Source organism: Coturnix japonica, chromosome 1 (genome assembly GCF_054131305.1).
Source record: "Coturnix japonica strain WE chromosome 1, WE-NBRP24, whole genome shotgun sequence".
Classification (NCBI taxonomy): domain Eukaryota; kingdom Metazoa; phylum Chordata; class Aves; order Galliformes; family Phasianidae; genus Coturnix; species Coturnix japonica.
Window position 1 is genome coordinate 164,261,158 of NC_140663.1, and position 11,081 is coordinate 164,272,238.

Genomic DNA, 11,081 nt, shown 5'->3' on the forward strand with positions numbered 1-11,081 from the left:
ATGTGTCAGTAGCTCTTTTCTTTAAAACATAACCTGGAAGCAGAAGCAGAAGTACATTAAATAGTGTGTTGTAATCACACTTGTCAGTGTCTAAGAATTGCCTTCTTGTGAAGATGAATGGTTGTTTTTTTTTCTGATGCAAATTAAATTAATCTTTGATTTTATGTTATTTTGTTTTAGGATTACACCCAGAAAATATGACGTCATTCAAGCATCTGAACTTGGACAGAAGGTTGGAACAATCACTGCTGATGTTAGAGATTTAACACTAAAACGAAGGGAAACAAGGACGTCGTTTACATTTAGGAAAGTGAAGAGAAGCTCTTGTAGCTGCAGTAAGTGTCTTGAGGTGCATTTCTGGTCAAAATGGTTATTTCTGTATCATTGGTGTGCAAGCATTTTTTGAGCAAAGTAGTTTGCCATTTTAGTTAGTTTTGGCAGTCCTAGTAGCTATTTGTAAACGGTTCATGGTTCACTGTACTGTATGGCTTGAATTGATAGCATCCACACGGCTGCTGGAGTTTCTCAGGGTAGCAAGACGTTTGTGTAACGCCCGAGTCAGGCAATTAATCTGGAATCTTGGATTTTACTGGCACCTCAAGTGCTGGAATAATCAACTATAGTAGAAGTAGAACTATTCTTTGGGTTCTCATCAATTCTGGTGATTTTTCCCTAGAAGAGAACTACAGTTTTGTGAAGATGAGTGTGTGAGGGAAGGAAAAGCAATCAGATCTGCAGTAATAGAGCCATGCTTATCTGCAGTGATAGAATCTTAGGACAGGTGATAGTTGATAGATGGCTCAGTAGTTGTGTGGAAATGAAATCCATTTGTGTCCTGAGAATGGACCTGTCCCAATCACTTACAGACAGCCTCCAGTACACGTAGTAAGATTGATTGTTATATAATCATCAAATACATCTGCAGTTTGATCCACGTTTCAGTTTTTGAAAGGTAAAGAAGGGAATTAAGCATTTGTTGCATTTCAGTATTTTACTTTTTGCTTTCTTTTGCTTAAAATCTTTATTCAGAATAGAATGACTTTGCTAACGTTTTTTTCTTGTTTGTGTATCTGTTGCTGCATCTAGTTTACCCATCTGTCTGTGACAGCCAGAAAGGACAGCAAAGACGAGCAGAACCATCATTTCCTCACAGTGAGTTGGAGGCCTCAGAGCTGGAGCAGGAATATGTACACAAGGTGTATGAAGAGATTGCCACGCACTTCAGCAGCACCAGGCACAGCCCATGGCCCCGAGTTGTAGAGTTTCTCAGGTCACTGCCTGAAGGGTCAATAGTTGCTGATGTTGGTTGCGGTAACGGGAAATATCTAGGCATCAACAAGGATTTGTACATGGTAAGTAGTAGCTACTGTCATTTGTTTTCAGCAGTACCAGTTCTTATTGTGTCTCACAGTTGTGGGATGTTGGAGCTTCTGTTGTGGGAAAAGGGCCAAGAGCAGGAAGCTGTTGCCTGATCGAAGGTGAGTTACCAGTTATGTTAGGCTTCCACATGGATTTGCTGCGTGTGGTAACCTTTTTCTCAAAGCCATTTTTGCTTTGCAATTCAGATTATATTAATAGAAAAAGTAGTAATGGGTGCAGTGGATGGAATAATTGTAAGGGATCCTTTTGACTTTTTTGCTGGTGTTGCAGAGTAAGGTTCTTAAAAGGGAAAAGAGTGGGGCAGTTTGAGTTTTTCCAACAAGTGTGTAATTTGGCTGATGGGTGGGAAATATACAGGTTGCTGAAATCACCATGGGCAGTGCTGCTTTGTACACATTCTGTTCAGTTCCATTTGGCCTGGTGGCATGGCTTATTTGTGAACAACAGTGTCTGGCTTCCCCACCTGGATCTGTGCATAGGCCACATAAATATGCCAATGAAATTCCTGCTGGATTCTCTACTTCAGCTCAGATTTCAAACTTTTCTCACTCATTTTCCTCGCTTTTCCAGAGTCCTGATGTCATTCTTCATGTGTTGTCATCACCTTTCCTGTCTCACAGTCTGTGACTTCGCCTACTTTTACTTACCTCCCTTCCAATAATGGGGACATGAAGGACATACAAATACAAAGAAAATATATATATATATGCATATACATATATAAATGTATATAAGCAAATGTGTATTTATTTATTTATTTATTTATTGCAAATATTTCAGAGCCTTTTTGCAACATCGAAGTTTTTATTCTTTTTGCCCAAAATAAATATTGGAGAGGTGTGTGTTGTGCTCTCGCCGGTTCCAGAATTGTGATTCTTTAATGTTTGTACTATGAAGCACTTAGAATTTTTCAAGCCTGATGGATCTCTTGTAAGTCAAAGCATTCATTATTAATAATAAAAGTCAGACTTGTTTGTCTGTTACATCAGAGAAACAAGTTTCTATCCTGCTATTTTTATACGGCTATAAAGCATAAGTTGTTATTTACAGCCCTGTCCGTGTTTGTAGTACATTAATTTCCATTACTCCATTATAAGCTAGGAAAAAATCTACTGATTTATAACTAGATGTGTTTGTGCCTGGCTGCTGTAGGCTGAAAATAATTGTTTATGTTTCATACATTTCAGTCTTTCACTCCTGACTGCAAGAAAAATCAGTAAACTTAACTAGAGAAGAAAAAACTTTTCCAGGGCTTTATGTAGGTCATTTAGTCCTCATATTAATTTGGTAAATTGCTATTGTATCGGCCTGTGGTGGGCTTTTGTTGTGAAATCTCTTCAAGATGCTGTATTCAGAAATTCCCAGGACCTGCGTGTTCTCTGTAGCCCGCAGTTAATCAAGGGTAAGGTGCGTATCCTGGCAGTTAAAGGAGTTCCAGCCCTTCCCTTTAGTTACTGCGGGAGTTAACTAGTTTCATGTGTACCTGCAGGAATCTGAAGTGTGAAAAGAGAGGAGGCTTTTAAAGGTGACTTTGAAACAGTTGAAAATCAGAATCTGGAAACTTTCATTCTGTTGTTCCTTTGCTGTGGGCTGGGTGTGGAGTTGAGGGTGAGGAGATACACGGTATACTTTATGTATTAGATGCATTACTGGGCTAATGCCTTTATGAACCAGGAGTCAGTTTCCCCCCACATTTTCTCCTCTTGACTTGGGGCATAAAGGTCAGGCAGAAGCTTACTGAGTTTCAGCCTTTCCTTCACAGCACTGGTGTGGCTTGCTAAGTTTTGGTGCTTGGTGCATGGGAGCCTGAGCCCTGTTAGCAAAGAGGCAAAAAGCAATGGTGTGAAATAAGAGTTATGAAATAAGTGTTTGGGGAGAGCTCTGTTAGCACAGCCATGTAGCTTGCTGTGTTTTGACTCAGAAATGTTGAAAACTAGGTAGAGGGACCCAAGAGCAAGTAATGTGCTACAGAGGTTAGTCTGTGTTTATAGATAGCATTCAAGGTGTAGCTGTAATGGTGGGTATAAGTTAAGGTACTTCCTTATGTTATAATCTCCATACTCTCTCTGAAAATATCTCCACTGTGCCCCGCACTGTCATATTTACCTCAGGTTCTTTAGATGAGATGTGATGAATACAGTTACGTTCAGTGAAAATGACAGTTCTGTAATGGCTGCATTATTGTGACACAGCCAAGGGATGGCAATTTATTGACAACAGAAAGTGAGATTAAGAACGTCCAAGAGTGATAGAATCCATGTCTGATGTAGTTAGGGAAAGACTGGAGAAAGAGTCTGAGTCCAGTTATCTCAGATTACTTTTCTTCTCTGTCACTCCCAGCTTTTTTAACTGTTGAAAAGAGTACCAAAGAGAAATGTCTGCGGGGTTATGTGGTTGGTAGGATGGGGCTTTTTATGCAGTTCCCTCCCCATCCAACTTCATTTAGAGGAATCACTTTGACAGTTTGTATTTCAGTGTTATCAAGCTCAACATCCATATCTATAAACAGGGTTTTTATTCTATAGAATGCAGTATTTCAGCCTCTCCCACACATAAGCACCACAAGGGTTTCATTCCAGAGCCTGTTGACATCATTGCAGTGTATCTTATCCATTTTTATGAGCCATAGATCTGTCTTTAAGGTTTCCAGTGTCTGGGCAGGTGTGATGATGTGCAGATCCCTATAGGGGCATCCCTGTGTGGGGCTGAGGTGTGACTGAAGGACACTGAAGCCTTTCAGTTTTCTGGTTTACACTTCTAATTGAATGGATACGCTGGTAAGAAATGTAGTAGCAACTGAAAAAAGCATTGAGTAGATATTTGTCTTTGTATTGAGAGAAGTGACTACTCACCAGAGTAGTTATGCTAGGAAGAAAAATGATGGCAATAGAGGAGCCCTGTGGTTTGTTTTAATATAGACATTCATATCTTTTTTTTTTCCTTCTCTGCTTTACTGTCCTAAACTGTATTTTGCCAGGGTTTGGGGAGGAGGAATGGTGAAGATCTGCATTAATGTTGAATAAAATGGCTATACTGGATCCATGCTGCTTGAGGGCAGGTTCCTATCCAAAGGACTTAGCAGTAAATAAAACCAGGAGGGGGCAAAACCAACTGGCAAAGGTGTACTTGGAGCTAGATCACAGGATATTTTAGCAGTCAAAGGGTGAAGCAGAGGAACCTTTCCTGCCCTTTTTCCTCAGTGAATAGGAATTGTTAAAATGGTGGGAGATGTGGGTCTGAAGAGAGCTCAGAAGGCACCCTGACTGTATGGAATGGAGAAACAAAACACTACGTGAAAAGAATAGTAAAGGCCAGGCAGACCAACTGGAGCAGAGAGATTTGTCTTGCAGTGTTTGTGCTGGTGTCTTTTTTTTCTTCATGTGTGTGTGTTGGAATGTAATTGGGTTCCTTGAGGCTCTGACGCCATTAATTATAGCTGCAGTGATTCTCCAGGGAGCCATATCATTCCATTTGGTGGTTGGATTTCAGAATTAGATGTACTTTCCTTTATCACTTTCTAATGTGCTGCACCGGTCAGGTTTACAGATACTCAAATGAGCTAATTCAGCCAGATGGAGTTTAGTAATAATGAGATAACGTAGAAAGAAAATACATAATGGTGGGCAATGCTGACCTGTCTTTACCTATCTTTATTTAAGCCTGCAGGATCTGCAGTACCATTACAAAGCAAGCTATTTGTCTAGTGTTCTTTTCCCCTAATGATCAATTACATGCTACTGCATTAAGTAGATTTATAAAATCTAGTTTAACTCCTCCTGGATGAAATGGCGTAGATGAAGTCCAGCTGAAGGCCAGGATGGGATCTTTGCTTCTGTTATCTCATTCTAAGAAGCCCAATACAAAACTCCTGGAAATTCATAGAACTCACAGGTGTTACTTCTCTTTTTCTCTTTCCTGTTCCCTTTTGTCTTAGAATTTTTTGATACTTCTTTAATTTATCTGAGGCTTTGCTGATAACACATTTCTTGGCTTAAAAACAAGAGTTGGATGCAGGTAGTGTATCCCATCCAGATATAATGAAAATTAGTGCCCCAAATCCCTTCTTCTGGGGAGATGCTAAAAGATTCAAAGCAACTTGCTGAGAGGTGGACTGGCTAAAAGGTGGATTCAGCTGAACAGTCAGCTGTGCTGTGTGAGATAAATAAGAAATTGGGTGGCTGAAGCAATGAGTTGGATTTGGAAAACTCAGCAAATAGGTTTATGTAAAGATAGAGAAGACTCGAGGGATAAGAAGTAATATGAAACCTTTAAAATGTTTAAAGCTCAACTCACCAAGGAGTGTTCTAGGTTAAGATCCTCCTCATTTTGGACACTGAGCTAATTCCTCTACCTTTCTATGCTATTCTAGAAGAGAACTCAGACTGTACCCTATGGTAAACATCAACATCAGCCATATGAACTGGTGAAAATTAAAGCATTATTGTTACATTTTGAGAATTGTTTTTAATGGCTTGATTACGTGTTTGATTGGAGAGAGAAAAAGTAAAACTACATAAAAGCATTTCTTTGAACTGTTTCCTGTGAACGCAGCATCATCACATCAAAGCTTCACTCGTGCTTCGGAATTAGAAAACAGAATTGGGAGGAGTTGAGTTTGAGGTTTCTGTCTCTTGCTGAAGATGTATTCTAAGGAGACATGGCTCTTGTTCTGACACATACTTTATGTGTTCATAAAAATCATAGATAGTCTTGGTTTCCTCCTGTAAGCTGGCACTGCACCTCTGAAATTAGCTGCTTGTTGCCAGCTTCTTGTTTTCTAAGAGGCTGAAACCAGTACATAACTGGTTTTGAATGGATGTGTGTTTCTTGTAAGCTACCAAATGTGGAAATACAGTGATTATCATTCTTTTAAAATATCATGCAAAGATAATTCCAGTAAGGATGCTAAGTTTGCTTAGCTCCAGCACCAGGCAGATTTGGGATGACTCCACACATTCAGAGTTTATGCATACGCATGCTGCACCTATTACAATGTTCATATCAAAGCCAACGTAAAGGTATGCTGTATGCACCTATCTAAGAGCAGCTGTGCATTCACACTGGTCCGTTTCAAGGTCTCAATTTCCCTTGCAAAATGGAATCTTTTTGCTTTGGATGTAGATTCACTTCATCAAGTATGACATTACAAGTAAGCCTGACTTCGTAATTATTTGATATAATTTAGATGCAAATGAGGAATTCACATTCTAGCAGTTGTGCCTTTGTTCTTGTTTGCAGTTCATTGAATTTCATTAACATACACTGTAGTCCTTTTCAAGGTCATTTTTGGAGGGGAGGATTAAATTTCACTGTCCAACCTGTTCTTACTACACAAGCATAGGGCCCAAGCAATTATTTCTGGGAAAGCTTATGAAAGTTGCAAGTACTCTTCTTCCTTCTCTTTCAGCCAGCATCAAATTGGGTCCTTTGACTTTTAATAAATACTGCGTTCAAATGTCTCAATTGCAGAAGTGGTGAAGGGTGCTGGTAATGAGGTGTGGAATCTCCAGCGTGCAGGTTGTCAGCTAAATTCATTCTGTGATGAGAGTAATTTAAAGATACTTCAGTTGGTATCCAGTGAAATGATGGGATTTATGTTTACTTCCAAGTAAACAAGAAGTCCCTCTTTTGTTCACTCTGTGCTTCAGTAAACCCTGAGATGAGGCCAAGAAATAAATGGGAAGAAGGTGCTACTGGGATTGATCTTCTCAGGTCTGTTTAGTGCTAATTGTCAGAACAATATGTACATACACATAGTGTTGGTTTTGGGGAAAGTTATCCTGGGTTCTCAGCTTGGTATTTTCACAACAATTTCATTTACTTTGGACCCAAAGTTGGGGTCACAGAATCACAGAATGACCCGGGTTGGAAGGGACCTCAAGGATCATGAAGCTCCAACCCCCCTGCCTGGCAGGGCCACCAAACTTCCACAATTACTAGATCAGGTTGCCCAGGGCCCCATCCAACCTGGCCTTGAACAGCTCCAGGTATGGGGCATCCACAGCCTCCCTCAGCAGCCTGTTCCAGGACCTCACCACTCTCCTAGTAAAGAACTTTCCCCAAAGGGTCCGAAGTCTCTGGAATTCTCTTCATGTAAAGCTCACTTGGAAGCTTTCAGGAAATCTGGCTGGAACGGAATCCTGGTTTTCTTCAAAGCTGTGGTGGTGGATGGAAAGCTAAAAGAATTTTAACTAACACAATTAATTGGGTGATGTAATGGAAAATGTGTTTATTTTTATCAATTGCTCCAAAAGAGATTTTTAATTTTGGCAATCCTGTCGTCTCTGCTGAACTGATGAATTGGAGCAGCCTGCTGTACTGCTGGCATCAGGGATGGTTTAGTATTCTTCCTGCATGAAATAAGATAAACACTGTCAGCAATAATTACTTAGGAATCTGACTCTGCTCTTGGTTATCTGTTTGTTGCTGATCATTGAAAACAAAAATAAATCTAATGTTCTCATGCAAGCTGAGTTTGATATATGATTTTGTAACAGGTTTTTGGTTTGAATATTGTATGTGCTTGGCAGACGTAAAAATGAGGGTGGTGTATGCATCACTCCATTTATCCCTAGGGAAGGGTCTTAATCCGTTTGGATTTATTGTTTCTTTGCAGGAGTGTAAATAAAGGTTCTTTTTCTAGATGCTTTTTCTTACCTTCTTTGACGCTGGGTAAAGGGGGAAAAAAACATTTCATGCCGTGTTTCAGGATGGTTTCTGGAGATCATAGAATCATAGAATCACAGGGTTGGAAAGGACCTATAAGATCATCTAGTCCAACCGTCCTCCCTTTACCATACCTACAGGAAACCCCTAAACCAGATCTCCTAGCTCCCTATCCAGACGCTAGAAATCATTTGGACTGTACAGGAACTTGGAAAATTGCACTGTGCTGAATATGAGAACTTAAACTTCTGTGTGTTTTGGTGCTGAGGTAGAAAAGGAATGTACCTCAGTGCTTCCTTACCTAGGCTGAAATGACAGAACGTGAGGTTGTGTGACATACTTCAGAGTCACCACTTCGGCATTTATTCTTGTAGATTCAGCATTTTTTATTTCAGTATTTGCTTAAGATGTCCTTGTGTTAATGGTGGCAGCTGAAAGGAATTGAAAATACCAGGGTTGGATTTGGTCACCTCTTTGTTCGCTGTTTTCTGGTCTAAAGATACCATTGGAGCCTGTTCTGACAAATGTTATGCTGAGAGCTGTTCTGTCCTATCTTGATTCCAAACTGAGGTGCAGTGATGAGCAAGCAGCCGATCTGCTTCTTTTGCTTTTAAGTGAACATTTTTATCTTCTTTTTGTCGATATCCAGGACTCATAAATTTCTCTCACTGAGGCTATTTTTTATTCTTGCTCTTGGTTTTCTTTTGAACTAGCATGTGTTACCTTGGTAGGAGACTGTGATGACTCTATTACTGGAAGCATCAAGTGAAAATCATTTTTCAGTCTTGTAATTATCCTTCTTATGAGAAGCTTAATGGAACACTTTCTGTTACAGATTGGCTGTGATCGCAGCAAAAACCTTGTGGATATTTGTGGAGAAAAACATTCCCAGGCTTTTGTCTGTGATGCCCTGTCAGTGCCGATCCGGAGCGGTTCTTGTGATGCCTGCATCTCTATTGCTGTCATCCACCATTTCTCAACAGCAGTAAGTCGCCCATCTCTGTGCACCGCTGTGCTCTTGCATTGCTCTGCAGAGCTACTAATATTATTTAAAACTGAACAACAACAACAAAAAAACCCAGCAAAATAACTCAGTGGATTGGGATCACGGGAACAAAACAGAACAGCAATATGAAGTGAAAATCAAAGGGGTGTGTTTGGTATTAAGCAGTTGTCAGAGCAGAACTAAACTGTTGGACTGCTCTACCTCTGAGACATTCTCTTTGCATTCTCCTTCTCCCCATTGGGTACACTTGCTCTTCCTGGCACTTTAATCTTCTAGGTGTTTGTGTTTCCTTTTGTTCTGCTTACAATTAATGACTCTGGAGAAAGTGGGCTTTGCTTTGAGATTCAGGAAATGCATCATTTCCAGGCTCAGATATTGAACAGATCTCATAGTTTTAGTTCTGTGGATTAATCCTGTAGAGAATGGGGACACTGCTCATTTGCTCCCTGTATCTTTGTGCTGTCTGAGCTTCAGGCAGGAGCCGTGCAGCTGTAACAAGCTGCTAGACCATGGAACCATGATACCCTAGAGTCACCCTACAGAAATGAAGTGAATGTTTCCAAATGCATCATGAAAAATAGGAAGCAGACTTGTTTTGGAGAAGGCTGGCACATCTTCATTGGGGTAATTATAGAATCTGTGTTGAAGCTGTGAATTTAACTTATTCAACTGCAAACTATATTTAAATCTAGAATTTTAGATCATCATAGAATTGTAGAATGGCTTGAGTTGACAGAGACCTCAAGGATCATCGAGCTCCAACCCCTGGCAGGGCTGCCGACCTTTACATTTAATACTAGACCAGGCTGCCCAGGGCCCCGTCCAACCTGGCCTTGAACACCTCCAGGAATGGGGCATCCACAGCCTCTCTGGGCATCCCATTCCAGCACATCACCACTCTCATAGTAAAGAACTATCCCATGACATCTAACCTAAATCTTCCCTCCTTCAACTTAAAACCATTTCCCCTTGTCCTGCTTTTATCTACCCTTTCAAAGAGATGAAGATCTCAATCAACTTTATTGATAGACCATCATTTCCAACTGGGCTGAAATGTCCAGGAAATCCTGGTCAGCACAGCACTGTTTCCAAAAGGCAAGAGAACTGCGTTCAGGAAAATGGCTTCCTTTGTGTATTGTGGCCTACATTATGAATTATTTCCCACTGCTTGGTCATTGGAGGAGTATAGCACTGTGTGCTCGTACATGCCAGGCAGAAAGAGATATTGCCCAGGAGAAAAAATTTCTCCGACCTTTATTATATGTCAGGGATGGTGCTGCCAGGTCCGCTCTCCTGTCTTTTCTGTCTATCTGTATACCAGCTTCCCACTTCTGCTTTTTCTTTATAGGAAAGAAGGCTGGCAGCTATCCGTGAACTAGCCAGGCTTCTAAAGCCTGGTGGAACGGCACTCATTTATGTCTGGGCAATGGAGCAAGAATACAAAAACCAGAAGTCTAAATATCTTAAGGAGAAACATGGCAGCAAGGACAAGGAGGAGGAAAGCAATACTGGCACGTCCCAGAGACTGCTTGATGATGAAAAGCCTGATAGCAGCATCCAAGGCTCAGCATGTTGTGACCGACTCCTTGATGACTCAGAGGACAAAGGCTGTGCTGCAAAGCCAGTAGCAGACTCCAGGCTTCCTGTTCACACCAACCGAACCTCCTTTCACTCTCAGGATATGCTGGTTCCCTGGCACCTGAAAGGTGGCAACAAAAAGAAAGGGGCAAGTGTTGACAAAGTGTCATCTCCAGCTGGCTGTAAGGAATCGCAGGAACTCAGCCCTGTTTTCCACCGCTATTACCACGTGTTCCGTGAAGGAGAACTGGAAGCAGCATGCGGATCCTTGGACTGTGTGAGGATTCTGAAGAGTTACTATGATCAGGGAAATTGGTGCGTGGTTCTAGAAAAGCTGTAGACCATGATACTTCCTCCATTACCTTTCTCTTTTGTGGAAGTACTTTTAATACAGACTGTAGCTATTGAGTCTTTTCAAATATCAGAATAAAAGATTGTTTATTAACAGTAA

General features: G+C 40.8%; 1 protein-coding gene across 7 annotated transcripts in view; it reads left to right on the forward strand.

Moving 5' to 3' along the window:
* Nucleotides 1–11,081, forward strand: part of ALKBH8 (alkB homolog 8, tRNA methyltransferase) — a 45,435-nt gene extending 34,354 nt beyond the window's left edge. For 5 of the 7 annotated variants that reach the window (XM_015852227.3, XM_085555864.1, XM_032442176.2 and 2 more), the window contains 4 exons: nucleotides 181–335; nucleotides 1,087–1,352; nucleotides 8,882–9,031; nucleotides 10,401–11,081. In XM_015852227.3, coding sequence (XP_015707713.2) covers nucleotides 181–335; nucleotides 1,087–1,352; nucleotides 8,882–9,031; nucleotides 10,401–10,970 — 1,141 coding nt within the window. In that variant the 3' untranslated portion in view covers nucleotides 10,971–11,081. Of the gene's footprint in view, nucleotides 1–180; nucleotides 336–1,086; nucleotides 1,353–1,950; nucleotides 2,375–8,881; nucleotides 9,032–9,526; nucleotides 9,669–10,400 lie in introns of those variants that run through there. The other 2 variants (XM_085555881.1, XM_085555890.1) reach the window with 2 other exon arrangements.